The sequence below is a fragment of the Chlamydomonas reinhardtii genome, chromosome 14, assembly GCF_000002595.2.
Source record: "Chlamydomonas reinhardtii strain CC-503 cw92 mt+ chromosome 14, whole genome shotgun sequence".
Classification (NCBI taxonomy): domain Eukaryota; kingdom Viridiplantae; phylum Chlorophyta; class Chlorophyceae; order Chlamydomonadales; family Chlamydomonadaceae; genus Chlamydomonas; species Chlamydomonas reinhardtii.
The window spans coordinates 2,474,915-2,494,450 of NC_057017.1; the positions used below are offsets into that span (position 1 = coordinate 2,474,915).

The following is a 19,536-nucleotide window of genomic DNA, read 5'->3' on the forward strand; positions in this document are numbered from 1 at the left end:
GGGCATGATTGCGCGAGTCGCATGCAAGCCCCGTATGCATAGTGGGCTTGGGTCCTACGCCGACCGGCTTGCAACGTATATAAAGTACTCAATTAACTGCAACGTACTGCCTTAGCTGTTCAAACCTATCCCGCGACAACCATCACTTGCAGCTGCTGCTCGCGCTTCCTCCCGCGCTGCCCAAATTTCGCCCCTGTACAAATGCAAGTGATGCGCGCCTTGCCGTCTTCTAGGTGCGCCCACGCACCGCTCCAGCGACAGCACGCAACGCGAGCGTTGGGTGCGCAGCAGTGGCGGGCGCGGGTGCTGACCCACTCCGCGCGCGCGGACACCGTGCCCGTATGGGAGACGCTGGTGACGGTCAGCAACGACGGCACGCAGAGCAGTGACGAGCAGCAGGAGGTAAGGGGTCTTTGGCTAGTTGACTAAGCAACTAAGGCACCGAATGTCTGATTCCGCACAGCCAGTGCAAGCCCCACCGTTATCGCGCCGCAGCTCGTTGACACGCTGTGGAGCCTTCAGTACCGGACGCCAGGTACGAGCAGGTCATGCTGTCTTGTAAATCCCTTTGTGCACCGCCGCGCAAAGCGGATGGGCGTGATGCCCGCACTCTGCACCTCACGCCTCCTCGCCCCCCTGTACGGCCATGTCCTACCCGACCTCCGCCCCGCCAGGCGCCTGCTGCGCAAGCGCGGGGCCGGTGGTGCAATCCGTGATGGCGCGCGACAGCGACATGGCGCCACGGGCCGCGGTATACTACCGCTTCTCATCCCAGGCGCAGGCCGAGCGCTTCGTGGCGGGGCCGGCGTTCGCAGACGCCAAGGCCCGGCTGCTAGGCAGCGCCGCGGTTTCTCTGTCTCTGTGGAAGGTGTGAGCGCGCATGGGGTCGCTGGGAAGGGGGGGTCGATGGCGAGACTTTTGCCTTGAGGCGCGGTTGCTACCGGTGTGGGCTACCGGCTGCGGCGGATGGTGGAACGGCCCGACCGTGAACCTTCCCTGCTGGGCCCAAGGCTCCACGAACCGTATCGCCTGACCTTAGCAACGACCTTCCAACAATGTAGGTAATGGTTCCGAACGACATGGAAGCGCTGTTCAAGCGCGGCCCTGCCTTTGACGTCGGTGTTGACCTGGTTCTCATGCTTGAGCCCGCGGCAGCGGTGTCGCCTGCGGCAGCGGAGGCCGCTGTCGCAGCGGCGGAGGGCTCGGCGGCGCCGGCTGCGGCCGCGGTGCCCATGGACGTGGTGGTAGACGTGGTGGGGCGCATGCAGCGCGCCGCGCTGGCGCTGAGCGCGGTGCAAGTGTCGTGCGGACAGGACGTGATGGCGCTGGACAGCCGGTTCGTATGGATGGGCCGCTTCCCGCAGGTGAGGCGGGGGTGCAGAGTTCCAGGTCTGCAGGGTTGCAGGGCTTGCAGGGTTACAGGGCTCGGGGATCTCGACCCCGGTTGGAGGCGCGTGGGGAGCTGTTCGGTGCGGAGGGGCAACGGGGTCGTTGCGCAGGTTCATGGAGGCGGGAACAGTAGACGTTTGGGGCGTCAGCGCGGGGATGTTGTGGGGTTTGCGCCAGGACGCCGTGTGTGCGCTGGGCAGCTGCGCTGCGTGCTGGACGCTAAGCTATTGGCTGAATGGCGGGTGACCACCCGTGCCATCGTTGCCTCTTTCCGCGGTGCAGGAGGAGGCGGCGCAGCGGTTCCTGCGTAGCCCTGTGGTGCAGGAGCTTGTTGCAGCAGCTGCTGCGGCATCGCCAGACGCCTCAAAGCCAGCACTGGCGCTCACCAGTGCCGCCATAATTGAGGTCGGGGCTGTGGACCAATCGAAGCAAGGCCGGGTATAAGCAGCGCCGTGTAGTCGGTAGCGGCTTGGGAGTGTGACGTGTACGAATGGATGCGGGAGTAGCAACTTGGAAACTCGATGCATGGCGTTGTTTTAGTTATGATAGCTTGCATGCAGTCAGTGGCTGGGAGTTCAGGACATAATGGAAGAGTGGGCTTTATTCATCGGCTACTTCAAGGTGCCTTCGCAGCTGTGCAGATTTCACGTACGCATGGCCCCGGAACGGGCCAAGGCGCTAGGGGGCTTGTCAGTTAGGCAGCAACCCGTAGCAACGCTGTCCAGAATACATTCGGGGCGTTAAGCCCTCTTGCCGGTTGAAGCCGTCCCATGTAGAAGTATGGAATGAGCGTTCGGGTAGCCTTTTCGGCCTGTGCTTCCCTGGCCGTATGCGCTGCAGCTTGGAGGGCTAGCCAGTTATGGCAATTGTGCTTTGTGGTCGGTTAAAAGCTCACTGTTCGCACCCTTTGTGTAATGCTTTCCATACTACTGGGGGGCTGTGCCCTGCTGTTACGGTGTTACCCTTTTGCTTTCAGCTCTTCTACTTCCTTCGTAATGCGTGGGCACGACAGCAACATGGACAGGACAGTGCTGGGCCGGCGAGATCCCTCGCCCCTACGCCCCTCGCGTCCTCACCTGGTCCGCACAGGCCACACACAGGGACGGGAAGGCAACCGTCTCTTCCCATATGCACCCAGGGCCCTCGTTCGGTGCGCTCCACCCTGCTCCACCTCCCCTGCACTCCACTTTCTCCCTACTTTCGCTAGTACGTGACCGCTGTTCTATCGCTTGCTCGCCGGCCTACTGGCCTAGCCCGCTGTTAAGGGAGTCCAGGGTTGGGGCTTTTTGCCATGACCACCCAACCGGCCACGTCCGGATTTGCGGGGATGCCAAAGGCCCCCAACATAGAGGCGTGTGCTTAGTAGGCGCCCGCGTCAAGGTGGCTGGGTTGATAACGACCCGGGAGGGGAGGGCTCAGCCCTTTTCCTGCCTCCCTAAGGCAGCCACCTCCTTGTTGCCATGACCTGCAGTGTCTGTGCCTTCGTGCCCGCATCCCGTGCCTGTCGTCGGCCTCTACCCTGAGCGTGCAACACAACAGACCCAATCGGTAGCCTTGTGACTGGGTATGTTTGCGCGGGTATTGATGGCCGTCCGTCATGCGCCCATGGGTTTCATGCGCTATATTTCGCCAGGGGACAGGGGCGCAACGCCGCAGCCTGAGGCGTAACCATGGGTAAAGCCTTGCACACACTTTGAAGAAGCGGGGCGTCTTGTCAGGAATAACGAGCATCCCAAGGTAGATGCATGTTGCCCAATGCTGAACACGACAACACAAGGGAATCCAATCCGTGCGCTACGTCCGGTTGGCGGGACCCAGCATCACCCATCCTGACCACTGCGCAGCTGGTCAGGACGGGGTTGCGTGCCGATGTGGTGCTGCGCCGCTGTTTCCTTCCTTCTCCTCATTCTCCACAATTGCGGCAGTGTATAGTGCATACATGGCAAGCAACAGAAGTGCTACTCAGTGTGCTAATATGCGCATGTTTATAGGAAGGCCCCTGCGGCAAAGTCTCTACGGGCCAATAATTGCAGTAGTCCACACACCCACGCCTGCAGGCGGTCGTACCATGGGGGGGGGCTCACGTGCTCACCAAGTCCAAGTGTGCAACCACTGCGGGACGGTGTGGGTGAGTCCACTTTGCGGGCGGGCGGCTGGCTGGGTGACGGCTGGGTGGCTGGGTGACGGCTCAGTGGGGCTCAGTGGGTGACGGCTCAGTGGGGCTCAGTGGGGCTCGGTGGGGCTCAATCACGGGCTCAGTGGGGCTCAGTGGGTGACGGCTGGGTGTGCGATGGGACAGTGGTATGGCAGGTTGGTGAAGTCCCGCAGGGTGCAGCTGATTCACAGAACCCACCCACCCCTCCGGCAACCTGCGCAGCTGGTTGTCCCGACGAATGCAGCCCTCATGCAAATGTGTAAGCGCCAGTGTAGGCGCGCATGGGGAGGTTTCACTGGCTTGCTTCGCTACCGCCACGCACCCACGCCACCACGTGCCGGTTCGCTGGGCCAAAGGGACCTAAGTCCCCGCCCACAGTAGATTGTGTGCACACAATCAACTGGGGGGTTGTAGATACCTGCCCAAACTAAACCGAACCCAATGCAATAGAGCGAGGAGGAGAGCGTGGCCTATGCTTTGACAGGCGCTTGACAGAAGTCCCCATCCCGAAATGCACCGAGACCCCAGATTCCCAGCAAAACATCCCGCAACCAGTACAACGAAGGCAATGAGCTCTTCGGTCTTACGCATGTGGGCGGTGCTGACTGTGGCCGCCTTCGAATTTGCCACCCAGGCTCAAACACACGTACGCACGTTCTAACTAGCAAAGGACGTAGAACCTCACAAATAATGAGCATTCATAAGTCACATCCTAATACGAAACAACCAATTTATTTACGAGCAACGGCGGCGCGCAAAAAGTTGGGAAGGGGTTGGTCACCAGGGGCCTCCCATGTTGGCCACGACACGCGTGACACGCGTACGCCAGGTTCGGAGTAGCGGCGTAGTGGACCTGTACACCATCTCTGATGCACGAATCGAAACTGAGACTGTAGCTCTTCACAATCAAGGTTCATGATAAGGGTGTGAACATAATGCACAGGGCAGGAGCGAAGTACAATTTTCTTGGGTTCTACAACGCTTACTGCCTTCGTCACTTAATTAGCTTCATCACCACTTTCAAGCCACGCCCGCAGCAAACGTGCTCTTAACACAAATGAGTGTCCCGCCGAGGACACAGCCCCATTTCCTATCGTGCAGCCAGGCGCTCAGCCTACACTGAATGCGCTACGCCTATAGTATACTAATGATACGACGGCGGACTGTGGGTGATTGCCGGACTGTGGCTTTCCCGTTGACTCTGTTTTCAACAAGGAAATTTCCCGGGTTTTCGTAGGTTAGTTGACCCCAGAGTACAGTGCTAAGGGATTTCCAAACAATGCCTCATTGACGCGACCGCTTAGGGACTCGCGTGACAGGGAACACGGCGGAGCTGGGCAAAATGGCGCCTAGTCGTGGCGCAGGCCGGCTGCTTGCAACTTTACTTTCAATAGGACTAGCTGCACAGCTCCCACCGCTGGTGCTAGCTGAGGGGACCTCAGCAGGAGCCACGAAGCCGGTGGCGAATGCACGGGAGCTTGCGGCAGCGCTGATAGACAACAGAATTAGCATAATCGTTCCAACAGCCGACATGGTAAGCAGGCGAGTGCGCAGATATGCACGTCCTAGCTGTCTTATGACCACCCCCGACTCACGGCTGTTAAGGGGATCCGTGCGCACCCTGCCTGCGCATGTATGCGACGGTCTTATGCATCTGGGGACACCACACTCTTCTGTTGGTCGTGGCGATTTTGTGCGTCCTGCCCGTTTGTGTCTGGGAATGTCAGCTTAACTGTGCCCTGGAACGCCTGCGCCGCGTGCGCCGCGTGCCGTGACCAGGAGATGACAGAGGCGGACTGGGCGGGGCTGGGGCCCTTCCCCGTGCTCGTGACCCGTAACGTCACGTTGACCAGTCAACGAGATGACAACGCCACGTGGCCCCTGATCTCCTTTGGGTTCGTTCCCGATAAGGTGCGTTCGTGCGTGGGCGGCGGCGGGAAACGTGTCGCAGCATGTCCGCCGAACAGCCGCGCACCAGCCCCACAACACGCACGCGGAGCCCACGCGGCGGCAGCTCACCTAGCGGCTGCGGGGCCGACAGAGGGCGACGCAGCAGCAGGCGCAGGGGCACGCGAAAGAAGACTGGCATGTAACTGTGTTGTCTCTGGCCAACCTCAACCCACGCGCTTTGGGCTCGTTGCCACTACTGAAGTGTGCCTCCTGTGTAATGTTGCTGACCCTGCTTCGCAGCTACAACTTCAGGCGGGCGTATACTTCATTTGGACCAGGGTGCGCGCGCTGCGGTGATGAGGCTGGGGGTACTAGCTAGCTATCTAGGAGTGTGACCATCAAGCAGGTAGCCCGCCTGCTGCGGGGGGCCAATGACCAAGGCTGAGGCTTGGATGGGGGTTGGCCTCTCGCTGTCGCATGGATCTAGCAATTTCCGAAGTCAGGGCATGCGGTACGCCGCCACCATCGGCTACGTGTGTGACCACTTGCGCGAGAACCTTCTACCTTCCCATGCGTGCACGTACGCACGCTGCCCGCTGGGTGTCCTTGCGGTTGTTTGTGCCATGTTTCAAAAGCGAAAGCGCACCTGTGCTTGCTGCCGCAGATCGTGTGTCGGCGCACACGCGAAGCGCCACACTTCTTGGTGCGTGTATTATGGATGATGGGCGGCAGCGCGGGGGCACGTGTGGATCAGGGGCGTGCCTTTAAGTGCACTTCAACCACCCGGGGCCTGCCCGTCGATACTAAGGATGCATCCGGCAGATCCTTACTTGCGCGCACATGCACACGCGCAAATGCACACGTGCGCTTCATTATGCTCACATGCAAGAACGCAATGCGGTATGCTCGCATGCACGCGCAGGCCCCCGGGCTGGACATGCTGCGCCCCACGCTGCCCGCGCCCTCGCCAAACTCATCTCTGGAGGCCTTCGCGCACGTCCAGTTTAACGACATGATGATTATGAACCGTACGTCTATACTCTAGCCAAGCATGCTTCGTTTGCAGTTGCAAGGATGATAAATGCCACGGTTCTTGCTGGCACGGGATTTAACATGCGTAGGCCGCTTCGCCATCCAGCAGTACGTACGTGTTCCGTGTCCCTTACTCGCCAGCACATTGTCCCAGACACTCACGCATGCACATGTGTACCGTATGCGTGCAGGCGGGTGCATTCCCGTGGAGTTGGCGATTACTATGGCGTCTCAGGTGCTCTCCATTTCGTCCCGCCCGACCGCTGTGCCGGGCCTGCAGCGCGCGCGAACCCAGATCGTGAACAACTGCACCGGCGTCAACAACACCGCGCTGCGGCCAACGCACCAGTGCTTTCCCGTCACGAACTACTACGGGGACCTCGTGTTGTGAGTGCTTAACTGGATAGCTTGCTTGCGCCGGGGTGGGTTATAGGAGATGGCTTGGTTGCCGCCGGGCGGAGGGGTTCGTCAGCGGCACGGTTTTGACACCGCGGGCCCTAGCGCTACACACGAGCAGCGGGCATATGTGTTTGGGTTGCATTACAGTTTACAGTACACACTGGCCCACTGCTCTTACATACCGGGCGTGCAGGTACGGCGCGTACATTCCCCCGACGTACGTGCCGCAGCGGTCTGGGTACCTCGTGTACTGCATGAACACGCCCGGACAGGTAGGTGCGGCGGCACGCGGGCGTACGTACATGGCGGTTCAATTCTCACCAGCATTTACCTTGAGGCCAATCAGGCATTCGGGTCGTACGGATTCGTCGGGCCGCAGGTTGACTAGGGGTCGCGTACTGAGTCCATTAACCGTATTCCCCAATCAATAAACGTATGCTGCAGTGTGAGGATATGCTGGAGACCAGCTGCGTGACCAGCCTGGGGCCCGTGGAGTGCTACTGGAAGACGTACGGCAAGCTACGGGCCGTTAGCAATTCCACAAACGCTACTGCTACTACCATCTCGGCGGCTGGCACTGGGACGAACAGCAGCACACCGACTTCGGGGCAGCTTGTCAACGGGACAGCAAGCAGGGGCGGCGGCGGCAGCAACAGCACCATTAGCAGCGCGCAGGAAGGCAATGCCGGCGGTGGCAGGGGCTCGCCTTCTGTCATACTGGGGGCGGTCCTGGGCGGCGTGTTGGGAGGTGCGTGCGATTAAACGTCCTCATGCGTTTTATTGTCTCAATCGTACTGTACACGGCATACATGCCGGCAGCAGTGTTCTGTCGCGGGCTGTCCTACCTCTGCGATCGTGTTTTTCCAAGCTGACAAGCCTGTTCGATGCCTAAAACCGTGCAGGCCTTGCGCTGCTAGCTATGGGCATTGCTGCCGCGCTGCTGTGGAGGCGGCGGCGGGGCAGCGGCGCTGCTGCTGGCGCTGATGGCAGCACACAAGCGAAGAAGCGGGCTGCATCTGGGGACGACAGGGACTGCTCCAGTAATCCCGAGGCGGCCAGGAGCGCCAGGAGCGCCAGCTGCAGGTAGGCGCGCGTGCATGGTTGGGACCACGCACCATGGGTCCAAGTAGTGGATGGTGTTTACGCACGCTAGCTCGGTGCGTGGGGCAACCGATGGACATAGCAAGCGTCTCAAGCCGACACGAATGCAGACGGCTCCAGGTGGATGGATGCATATGCAAGAACGACTGCCGTCAATCATGCATTTGGTGGTACGGTTGATTGACTGTGTGTCTCGCCGCTGGGTCCGCCAATTTGCACCCGACTAACCGGTCCGTGCTGACGCCATGCCCCAAACAATCACCTACAACCCTCGGCCGTGCCGCAGTGTGCGTATCTGCGTGGGTGCAAACCAGGGCGCAGCGACCGCAACCGCCACCCCTGCAACGGCAACGGCACCCTTCGCAGCACGTGTCGCCGCCGCGGCCACGGCCCCCGCCACCAGCACCAGGGCTGCTGCAGCTGCCCAAGCAGGCGGCGCGAGCGGTGGCCTTGCGTCAGCAGAGACCTTGGCTGCAGCCACTGCTGGTGGCGGCGCCCGCCGCGCTAGCACCGAGTCTAACACTGCCGCCAACGGCACAGGGTCCTCCGATCTAAGGGAGCAGGTGCGTTCCTGTCGAGCGTCGTGCACGCTCTGCAAGCGCAGATCTGCAGCCGGCACGCGTTGCGGAAAGTCACCGTTGTGCATGTGACCGTGCATGCATGTGTGTCATCAGAATGCACACATATTATATCGGATACCGGTTGTGTACGGTAGTCACACATACCGCACATGGGGAGGGAGTACCCGGGCTTCGCTCACTGAACATTATGGGGCAGCAGATAGCTTGGCAGGTAGGGACTGGTACAAGTCAGTTTGGGGCTGCCGTCTGAACTGTGTTCCTGACAGACCCCCGGTGTGCATGCCTGCCGTCCACAGGCGGCGCTGCTTGATCCATCAGGGGCTCAGGGCAGCGGCGAGGCAGCGCAGTGCTCCATGGCGCCTGTGACGCCGTGGACGCCACTGCAACAGGGAATCGAGCTCAGGGTCAAGGTGCGTGTGTCCGCGCGTACGGGCATTGGTTTCGTTTTACTGGCTTTGACAGCTGCATGTCATGTGTGGATTAATCGCTACGGCGCCGCACCCTTCACTCGCTTGACCTGCTCACCCACGCCTCCAGGCCACACATGCTACTGGCGGCAGCAGCGGTGCGGCTCGGAGCGTCTCTGCGACGGAAGCGTCAGCCTTGGAGTCGTCGCCGGAAAGTGCGGGGACGGGCACTGCCACAACCGGCTCGGCGTCCACTTGCGCCGGCGCCTTGCCTTCTCCGGGTGGCTCCTCCGCCTCGGGCAGCAACGAGGTGAAGCTCCTCCCAATCACATTGGGCAAGGGCACCTACGGCCGCGTGGTGGTGGGTGAGTTCCGCGGCCAGCGGGTGGCGGTCAAACTGGTCAACCTCAACCTGGCGGCGTCGGCACCGCTGCCCGCCGCGGGGGCGATGGCGCCTGGCGGCGCGGACACAGCAGCGGCCTCCGTCCCTGCCGCGGCCGGCAGCGGGCCTACCGCTTACGCCGCCGCTGCGGCTGCGGCTGGCGGCACCCTGGCTGGTGACAGTGGAACGGATCCCGCACGGTACCTGTGGGAGCAAGCCACCAATTCCATCCAGCAGCCGCACACACCGGGGCTGGGGCTCACAGCGGGCGGCACGGACGGCGCGGCTGGCGCTGACGCAGCTGCCCTGGCAGGCTTTGCAGCAGCCGTGGCCGCTGCTGGCCCGATGGCGTGGGGTAGTCCAGGCGCCGCGTGGTTGCCGCCGCCAGCGGGCCTCCCGGACGCCTCGGAGCGCTGGAATCCAGATGCCGAGTTCCCCATGGCTGACACGGGCGCACTTCGAGTCTGTGCTGCAGGCGGCGCGACAGCCTCCCTCGCGCAACAGCCGCCGCAGCAACCGGTTCAGAGCGCGCGCGCCGCACCCACAGCGGTCGCACCCACAGTTTTGGCGGCCGGACCCGTGGCACTTGCCAATGGCAGCACCGCCAGCAACCTGCAGTGGATCGCGTTTCCACGCAACGCCACGGCCGCAACAGGCGGCAGTACAAACACCGCCGATTCGACGCTAAGCTCGCTACCTTATCGGGATTGTTTCGTGGCCGCGTCGGAGGCCGCGCCGCCTGTGCCAATAGCGCCGCCGCCCGGATGGAACCGGGCCGGCGGACTGGGCCCATCGCTAGGAAGCAATGTCGATGCTTCCCTGACAACATCCCCCAGCGGTAAGCTAACCGCTGCAATAGCCGCGCTGCCGGGCGCCCGCGACGGCGCGGGGCTGCTGCCCGCACTGCCTATGCCCGGAGGCGAAGACGCTGGAGGCGGGCAGAAGCTGCAAAACATCAGGGTTGCGAAGGGCGAGGAGGGCAAAGGGGAGGCCAACGGCGTGGACGGACCGGAAACAATGGCCGGCGCGAGCACGTTTTACGGCTCCACGACGGACAGCGCAGTGCCGGTGCCTGCCGCGTTGCCGCCGCCGGGGAAGGCAAAAGCGGGGGCGCCGCAGGGCCCGCTGACCGCGGCCCGCAACGAGGCCAGTAGACTGCAGCAGTCTTTCATCGCCGAGGTTGAGGTAAGGCCTTGCTTGCTTTCCGCTTGCTAGCTTTGCAAAGTAAGCCATGGCAGAAGGCACAACCGCTCACAGCGTAAGGCATACAGACTGATACTTACACACGTGTGCTCGCGATGCTTTCAGGTTCTCGGCCGCATCCAGCACCCCAACATCGTGCAGCTGCTGGCCGCATGCATCGAGTGAGTGGTGATCACTGCGGTTGATTGTAGTGGCTGGGTGGTTGGAGGTTTGAGTCGGCCTCACGTTCCTTCCACATGCGCCGCACTGCTCGCTTTGTAGCAATTGCTCAGGTTGCTTGCACGCGTCTACGACAACACGTGCTCGCTGACATCACGTGCACATGCCGCCTCCTCAGGCCTCCTCAGATGTGCTTGGTGATTGAGCTAATGGACACCTCGCTGGAGCGACTGCTGTACGGGGGAGGACCCGCCGGAGGGCCCCGGCCCCCCATGCCCCTAAGCAAGGTGCTACACGTGGCCATCCAAGTGTGCGAGGCGCTCGCATACCTGCACCCCACCATCATCCACAGGGACCTGAAGGTGAGTGGGCCACCACGGGGCTTACCGGCCTTGCCGCCTGCCCTCGCATTCCCTGCTTGCTTCCCTGTGTGTGCTTCGGCAGCTGGCAGCGCGAGCTCGTTACCCCACCCAATCCCTGCTCATCGTCATGCCGTGTGTCCCAAACCTGCCACAGCCCGGCAACGTGCTTATCTCAAAGCCTGACAGCGGCACGCCAATCGTCAAGCTCGCGGTGAGGCCTTCTTCGTTTGGCTCGCACCTGCCCCTCTGCCTGGTGCACCAAAGAGTCGCAGGACCGATCCATGCCCTGCGAACTTCGCCGTACACACAGCCCGCGCGCATATCTCCTCCCCCACCTCACCATGCACGCGCAGGATTTTGGGCTTTCCAAGTTGCAGACGACGGTGCAGTTCACCCGGCATGCCGACGCGGGAACGGTGAGCGCCTATCTGGCAGGCGTGCAGACGTTGTGCTCCTTCCCTGTTCATATGGTTTCGCACGACCTTTACTGCATTCCGTCATTCATACCGTCAGTCATTCCGCTTGTCCCGCCGCTGCACCTCGTCCGCTGGCCCTCAGGCCGCCTACATGGCCCCTGAGACGCTCAACCCCTACAACCACGTCGTCATGCACCACGTGGTGAGCGCCCGGGACAAGGGAACATCCCCCAAACCATTGGGATTTCGTTTAGTTGCGACGTGCCAGCGCCGGTCCTTCATGCCGTATTCCCCTGCACGCACAGGACATGTATGCGGTGGGCGTGATGCTTTGGGAGATGCTGGCGGGACAGCGGCCCTGGGCGGGGCTGTCCATCGCGCAGATTGCCTACAGTGTGGGGCTGTTGCGGCAACGGCCGCCGCTGGATGGCGCGGCGATGCCGCCTGGGCGCTGCCCGCCCAAGCTGCGTGCGCTGGTGGAGGCGTGCTGGGACCAGGACCCAAAGCGGCGGCCGGCGGCGAGCGAGGTGCTGAAGGAGCTGACGATGCTGCGGCTCAAGGTGGGAATGCCTGCTGGGATGTAGCTGGGGCACATGGATGGGTGGAGTTGACAGCCCGGTGACAGAGTAGATGTGTGGCCATGTGGGTCCGCCTTTGTCCTGCAGCCTTACACGCGCTGATGCACTCATTGCGCCTTTGACCCAGCATACGCCTTCCCACATGCCGTGCAGATGGAGAGGGAAAGAGCTGCTTATGACGGTTAAAGATCTCATGCATTGTATTGTAGCGTGGTGGCTGCCACACCTCATATTACAGATCATGAATGCCCATGGGCGCGCCCAGCTAATCCTGCTGATACAATCGCGTGTTCGTGATTGCACATCTCACGTACATATCTGCCCCTAGCATTCTTGCAAGGCATGGTCACGTGCTGTCAAGCATGGTATTTGTTATCCAGGTCGCAATTGTGCCGCCGTGGTTTCGGACGGCATGAGGGGCACGAAGGTAATAATATATGGTCGTACATACCAAACGCATGGTATCATGATTACATAGCGGGATAGATGCATGTCATTATTTTATTTACTCCGACAATAGCTTGGGCGGCAGATGCTTGCTTACGTGTGGCGTGCGGGTATGACACTAATACATCTACCCGACGGGGCCGTAAAGGATGCGGATTTACAATTGAAGGGACAGCCCGACAAGCGGGGGCACGCCGTACCATGGCACCGTCTAGACCGTTATCAAGACTGCAACGTGGTTGGCGGATGCTGACGTGGAGTGCAGGCGATAGGACGGAATAGCAGTTGCAGCCGTAGGATTCCAGAGAAAGGCAGGGTGTGTATGACCCCTGGACGTCGCCGCGTCGGCTTGGGGTTGGAGTGTGGGCAAGTCGGTGGGACCTAGGTGGGGTGCCCCAGCTGCCCCTGGGTGATTGACACGGTGCGCGGCACCGGTGTGGTGCGTTGGGGTGAATACAGTGGTGGTTTTGGGAGGATTGTGTGCTCTATTATGAGCGAGGCGTTTGCGGAGCAGTGGGAATGGCCAGTTGCGAGTTGGACAATCGCGGGTGTGGCTTGGACCGCCGCGCCCCTGGAGCGCATCTTGGATTCTTGTGGCACAGGCCGCAGTGAGGAACTTTTGTTCTGCCGATAAACATGCACATGGAATAACAGCTCAGTTTCTTACATCATTTTTAGTTACAACCTGCGTAATCCTTGGTAGACAAGAAGGGCCGTGCTCATCGATTCAGGACTTTGACTTTTCCTGTCGCTGTGCGTAAGGCTCGGTGAAGCCGCTTTCGGATAAGCTACGATGTTTCAAGGCCGAGGACAGCAGCAGCCAGCTCAAAGGTAGGGCACAAATAATATGGTGGCGGACTGCATGCTGGTAATCTAGAAGGGACACTACTGGGCTTGAATGCGCCACCGAGGGGCTCTACAAAACTCTTGCATGTATCACTGGGGCTCCCTGAGCTCCAGCGCAAAGTGCGGGGGTTCGATGGCGCAAATTGCATGTGCGCCAGGGCTCGCCAAGTTCTCCAGGGCCCGGATTAAGGGTGCATTCGAGATGCTTCGCCATACTGTTAACTCAGGATGCCACAATCGCGCAGCTTCGCGCAGCCTATTGATAAATGAATGGTTAGCGGTGATTGCTCAAGCAGTGCCTTGATGGGCCCAGCACCTAGTGCAGCCAAAACTCTCAGTGCGCATGTTTACTCCTGTCTTCAGGTCAACGCGTGCGGTGGAAGTCCGCTGTTAGCGGTTGTACACGTCAGCAACGGCCCCTACCCTCGAAGGCTCGCTTGACCCGATTCCTCGCCTCGCTCTGTCGTTCTACCGTATCCCCCTGCAGGTCCCCTCGAGCTGCCGCTGGACCAGGCCTTTTGAGCCGCCTACGTCAAGTTGGGCAGCACGTGGCGCAGGCCGTGAGCACGAAGGGCAAGCGCTTGGCGTTCCTGCTGCGTGAGAGCCGAGCGCGCGGCACCGTCGGGCCCGCACCACGCGCCGTGACGTGCCGGCGTCCGCCCACGCCCATCCACGCCATGAGCACCCCGCGCCTGCTCCGCCACGTCTCCAACCTGCGGGAAGAGGAGTCGCTCCTGACCCAGATGGTGCGCGAGGCGACAGCTGCGTACGAGCACGTGCTCGGCTTGGTTCAGGCAGTGCGCCACATGCCGTCTGAGGCGCGTGTGCACATGGTGCTGGAGTCATTGCTGCGCCAGCAGGCGGTGGGATGCACCATTCCACACACGCACAGCGATAGCGTGCTCGAGTCGCGGTTGCTGTGCCAGGCGGCGGCGCACCTGAAGGCGCTTCGGGAACTGAGGGTACAGCTGGGGGCGGTGCAGTCGCAGCTGCACGCCGCACTGGATGGGCTGTACGACCGCACCGCGGCTTCGGCGGTCGCAGCCCGCGCTCACAGCGGCAGCTCCACTGTCGTGGCTGCGGCTGCGGCGGAGTCATCAGGCGCGCAGCCGGAGGCACCCGAGCAGCTCAGCAGCCCATCGCACCAGCAGCAGTGGCAGCGGAGCTCCACCATCCCCGGGTCGCCGTCCAGCAGCCCTCAGGCGTCCTCGTCGGCTGCCTCCTCAGCGCGCACCGTCATCATCCGCGATGGCGATGAGGAGAATGACGCCACGTACGACAGCGGCTTCGCCGCCTCCGCCGGCGGCGGCAGCAGCGGCGGTCGCTACGAGCAGTACAAGCAGTGCCCCCAGCACCTGCTGGCGGCGGAGCTCGTGCTGACCTCGCCGCGGCAGCTGGGCCGCCGCCGCCGGGAGGCCAACTCCAGTGCCTGCAGCCGCCGGGCCGCCGCCGCCGCCGTGCGCAGTCTGTTTGGCAACAACCACGGCGCGGCGGCGGGCGTCAGTGCTCGTGTCAACAGTGGTGGGGCCGGCGGCGCGGCCAGTAGCGACTCCAGTGTGTTCGACCTCATCTCCCTCAGCTCAGCCTGCCCCAGCCCGCCGCTGCCATCTTGGGGCTGCTCTGCAGCCACGGTGGCCGCCGGCAGCATCAGGCATCAGCGCCACGCGGCGGTGCTGTGCAGTAAGGAGGGCCGTCAGGGCCCCGAGCAGCAGCTGCAGCCAATGGACCAGATGCAGGAGTCGTGGAGCTTTGCGGACGCCGCCAGCTCAATGTCGTGCGACCTGGTGGCTCGCGACGTGTACCACCCCAAGTCCGGCCGCCACCTGGACCTGAGCCCGAGCCGCCAGAGCCCTGCCGCGGCCCCGCCGGCCACCATCGCCGCCACTAGCAGCAACATGGTCCGCAGCGGGCCGTCGCTGCATGCGGTGAGCGTCATGCTTCCAGGCGGCGGCGTGCTGCCTGCCAACTACCAACTGACACCGGAAGCCAAGGCCTGGTTCGAGGACCTTCGCAAGCGAGCGGAGGAGGCAGAGGCGCAGCAGCTAGCGATGGAGATGGCGTCACCCACCGGTAGCGGCGGCAGCAGCAGCCGCATCGACCTGGTGGCCGCGGATTCCGTCCTGCAGCAGTCGGCAGCGCCTTCGGCGGCGGCAGCAGGGCTTTGTGATGAATTCTGCAACCAGCACTATCAGCCAAGCGAGGGCGGCGACTTCGACTTTCCGTCACCGCCGCCTCCGCCGGCCTACGAGGAGAGCTGGCAGCACCCCACGCTAATGGCCGGCGGCGCCGTCGCGGGCAGGCGCGGTGACAGCGCCACCGAGGCCTGCTGCACCGGCGATGTGGACACCCAGACTGGCAGCGGCCCCAGCTGGACGGCGCACACCACCGCCAGCGGGTACGGAACCGGCGGCATGGCCGCCTGCTGGCCCGCGGCCGCCGGAGCTACAGGCGTGATGGCCTGTGGGGCGGCGGGGCACGTGCAGCTGGACAGCGACGGGTACGGGTACTGCTGGAAGCGGCTAGAGCAGGAGGCTACCGCCATGTTTGCGGACGAGTTCGAGGGCTTCAATGACATCCCGCTGACAGACCGCAGCGGCGCCCCGGATGCCAGTGACGAGCAGCAGGATGAGGAGGAAGAGGAGGAGCAGGAGTGGCCGCCTCGTGATCAGGAGGTGCTTGATGCGCTGATTGCTGAGGGCGCCAGTAACGCCTACGCCTCGGAGGTTGTGCAGGGCGTGCCGTTCACCTACTACACGAAGGCGGTCTTCACACCGCGCAAATGGAACTGAGAGAGGGCAGCAGGGCGGGAGCGTGTTTGAACGGGGTTTCCAAGCGGAGCGCGGGACACGCACGCAAGCGCAGGTGCGTGCGGCCACAGAGCGGCAGGTTCTGAGCAGCAGTGCGTGCAGAGCAGCAGCAGGATCTTCGAGTGAATAATACGGTACGGCCCAGTGACGATATATTCGTAGCCACAAGCAGAGAGTGCGGTCCCCGATACGGTAGGCTCCCACATGCGGAGGGCACCGGGGCGCCATGGCGCAGGGCAGGCAAGACAGGCAAGCAGCTTAGGTTATACTTACATGGATCTGTCATTCTGCTATGGTGCTATCAGCAGGCTACGATGCTACCGTATCAGGTTATGATGCTACGATGCTAAGGTTATTGATGGGCCCAATGTGCACCAGCAGGAGGCGCCCGGCTGTTTCTGGGTAGGTTTTGACACCAGACACTGCAAGCCGTACGCACGCGCATGATGGGACAGCAGGCTAGGACTATGATGATGTTCGTAAGGATGGAGAGCAATGTGCTTGGACTGGAGTCGCTGCTGTGGGGCAGGCACATCAGGTGCAATAGAAGGCGGCGGCTGGGGATGGTGCCGCAGTGGCAATGCGGACTGCAGAGGCTCGAGGTACAACGCAGTGACTGTGACATTGCCACTGCCGTCATACCATACATGGATGAATAATGATTTGTTGTAGGGCTGTGATTCATGCCCTTTGTAAGATGCTAGAGCCTAGCGGACGTTTGGGCGCGCGTAGAGTACGTGTCCCTACTGCCTTAGTCCTCGATATGTTTGCTCGCTCTTCATACCAATTTGTTTGGAAGCTCCAAGGGCCGCTTATCACGCGATTGATTCTTACTTTGTGAGGGATGAGGGTCTCGTATTGATTGATCTGTCAATGTGTGTGTGTGTGTGTGTGTGTGTGTGTGTGTGTGTGTGTGTGTGTGTGTGTGTGTGTGTGTGTGTGTGTGCGTGCGTGCGTGCGTGCGTGCGTGCGTGCGTGCGTGCGTGCGTGCGTGCGTGCGTGCGTGCGTGTATGCGTGTGTATGTGATTATGTGATTTGTCTCTTGGTGTGGCCGGTGATTACGGTACCCCCTTGATTTGGCGCTAATGACTAATCTGATTTTACATAGTTCTAGCACGTGTTGCTGCTCACGGGTGCGTAGGGCGTCTGTCCTAGTTATTTAGCACGAGAGGCCTGACGGCCTGAGCTGAGGCCTGAACTGACAGGTGACAATATTGCGCACCCCGTATTGCACAGCAAACATGGGCACGCACCTGCATCGCTCTGCGGAGCTAATTGCTCACACCCCCTGCCACCACTGCGTGCCGGCGGTATGGAAACATGTTACCAGTATTACAGGACGACCCCAGGCCGAAATGTTCTGGCTCCATAGGGCCGCCCCAGCGCTGCATGGCTGGGCTGTTCGTGTCTTATTGCCATTCTTGACGGCAGGCCTTTCAGCTACTGACTGCCAAAGCGGCCCAAGTCTAGCGCAAGTAGCATAACAGCTGGCTTGACAGCAGCGCACTTTATTCGCGCCACAGCAGGTAGCGCTCCGTCAAACAAGCCAAGCCACCAATCCCGCTCCACCAGCACACATGGTCAGCCAATAATCACCACCAGATTGCGGATAGGCAACGCTTCCTTGCCTCAACATGCACGCAGTCCCGGAGCCAAGAGCGCGCGCTACGGTGCCCTGCTTGAATGCCCCCATATGAATGCGTCCCATGCAGCTCTCTCCAACCACTCCCCTCGCTTCCCCTCTCGCTCCACGCCGCTGCATCAACAGCCGACTACCTACCCTCAGCTGTCACTCCGACGCCACCATGCCGTCCACATCCTCCCACAGCCGCCGCTCCGCCGCCTCCACCGCCGCGCGCGCCGCCGCCTCCGCCGCCGCTGCCTCCGGGCCCACCGCCGCTGACCCCTGCTGGCCATCGCCCTCGCGCCGCAGCACCAGCCCTTGCGGACGCGGCGGCGGTGGCTTCAGGATTGCGCCCTGCCAGCAGCCGCTGGAGGTGGCCATGCTGACGTCGGCGCCACGCAGCAGCTCCTGATGACGTAAGCAAGAGGCACGGGGAGAGTGGAGAGAGTTAGGTAGCAACAAGTTGGGTTCGGAGGATCGAAAGAAACTGGGAGGGGAACAAGGTGTTGCAGACCTCACTACCAGTAGGGCAGGAAGCGCACGTGCGCGGCAATGCAGCCCGGGAGCCCCAGAGTGCACCCAGGTTTGCTGCGGTGCGCTGCGGTGCGGTGCGGTGCAGTACGGTACAGCACTGTGCGATGCAATACGGTTTGGTGTGATGCAGTACGGCACGCCACAAGTGCGGTGTGGTGCGGTGCGGTATGGTGCGGTGCGGTGGGGCGGTGCGGTGGGGCCCTTGTGGGCTGGTGCGGGGCGCCTGCTGCACCGGCCCAACATACGCAGCAGGGCAGGGCTGAGGCGTGCGGGGCTCACCAGGGCGCGCGGCGTGAGGCGGTAGAGGCACTTGGTGTGGTGCGGCATGAAGGGCAGGGCGGCGTTGTCGCCGGCCAGGTAGGCGGGGTCCACCTCCTGCCCGCCCGGGTGGGTTGGTGGTGGGGTGGGTGAGTGAGTGAGAGGTGGGATGGTGGTGGGGTGGGGTGGGGTGGATGGGGTGGGGTGGGTGGGGTGGGGTGGGGTGGTGGGGTAGTGGTGGGGCGAGGCGGGATGGGGCGGGACGGCTGGCATGGGATTCAGCGAGGCAGGCGGTTTCACAAGCATCGCCCATTGGGAATAAGGGGTCGAGCGGGCTCAATCTTTCAGACACCCTGCACCCGCCGTGTGGCTGCTGCCTTCAATGACTGCTGCCTCGATGGCTGCCAGCACGTGTGACCCACCCCCAACCCCACCGGCACCCGTACCTGCAACCGCATCCGCAACCGCAACCGCAACCGCAGCCGCACCTACACCCGCCAACCCGGCCCCTGCCACCCGCACCAGCGCGTGACCAACACAACCACGCGCGTGCCAAGCCGCCATACATGCACACACGCCTACCTTGTGCAGTAGTACGGGTTCGGCGTTGGGGATGTTGTACACCTGGTGGCCGGGGGCACGTCGTGAAGAATTCGTCAAAACGCACACGCGCACCCGTGCAACCCGGCCCCCGTCACCCTGTCACCCGTAAATGCGGTGACTGAATCTCTCGCTCCCCCCACCCCTCACCGTGAAAATTCACGTACGCCGCAAAGGCGCACATACACATGCACATACACAGTCCTCCTTCGTTTTGTTGTTATTATTACACAGTCCCGCGCGCGTGCAAGTTTCCCTGCTGTTCTCTAAAACCCACACGCCTACACGCACGCCTCAGTCCGCCTACCTCCAGGAATTGCCGTACGGTCCAGTGGAGCCAGCGCATGGCGAAGGCGCGCAGTGTG

General features: G+C 62.1%; 4 protein-coding genes across 4 annotated transcripts in view; 3 read left to right on the forward strand and 1 right to left on the reverse strand.

Moving 5' to 3' along the window:
* The first annotated feature begins 91 nt into the window (after window positions 1-91).
* Window positions 92-2,316, forward strand: CHLRE_14g625000v5 (uncharacterized protein). The gene is made up of 5 exons (XM_001692769.2): window positions 92-402; window positions 496-535; window positions 675-868; window positions 1,062-1,364; window positions 1,672-2,316. The coding sequence occupies exons 1-5, from the start codon at window positions 211-213 to the stop codon at window positions 1,831-1,833; spliced, it is 891 nt and encodes a 296-aa protein (XP_001692821.2). The 5' UTR covers window positions 92-210; the 3' UTR covers window positions 1,834-2,316.
* Window positions 2,317-4,466: 2,150 nt separating this feature from the next.
* CHLRE_14g625050v5 (uncharacterized protein) lies at window positions 4,467-13,528 on the forward strand. The gene is made up of 19 exons (XM_001692768.2): window positions 4,467-5,078; window positions 5,324-5,455; window positions 5,735-5,773; window positions 6,099-6,137; window positions 6,357-6,462; window positions 6,658-6,853; window positions 7,059-7,137; window positions 7,310-7,613; window positions 7,768-7,948; window positions 8,253-8,529; window positions 8,844-8,957; window positions 9,085-10,521; window positions 10,645-10,700; window positions 10,877-11,060; window positions 11,215-11,271; window positions 11,414-11,476; window positions 11,619-11,678; window positions 11,782-12,036; window positions 12,208-13,528. Exons 1-19 carry the CDS (start codon window positions 5,076-5,078, stop codon window positions 12,238-12,240), a joined length of 3,615 nt encoding a protein of 1,204 aa, XP_001692820.2. The 5' UTR covers window positions 4,467-5,075; the 3' UTR covers window positions 12,241-13,528.
* Window positions 13,529-13,576: 48 nt separating this feature from the next.
* CHLRE_14g625100v5 (uncharacterized protein) lies at window positions 13,577-17,458 on the forward strand. The gene has a single exon (XM_001692767.3). It carries the CDS (start codon window positions 14,025-14,027, stop codon window positions 16,134-16,136), a length of 2,112 nt encoding a protein of 703 aa, XP_001692819.1. The 5' UTR covers window positions 13,577-14,024; the 3' UTR covers window positions 16,137-17,458.
* Window positions 17,459-17,475: 17 nt separating this feature from the next.
* The window catches only part of CHLRE_14g625150v5 (uncharacterized protein), a 7,181-nt gene continuing 5,120 nt past the window's right edge, over window positions 17,476-19,536 (reverse strand). Inside the window, exons 7-10 of the mRNA XM_043070260.1 lie at window positions 19,479-19,536; window positions 19,154-19,195; window positions 18,593-18,688; window positions 17,476-18,187 (exon numbers count right to left, since the gene is read on the reverse strand). The exon at window positions 19,479-19,536 is cut by the window's right edge and continues 42 nt beyond it. Of these exons, the coding sequence (XP_042916933.1) occupies window positions 17,945-18,187; window positions 18,593-18,688; window positions 19,154-19,195; window positions 19,479-19,536 (439 nt within the window). The 3' untranslated portion in view covers window positions 17,476-17,944. The remainder of the gene's footprint in view (window positions 18,188-18,592; window positions 18,689-19,153; window positions 19,196-19,478) is intronic.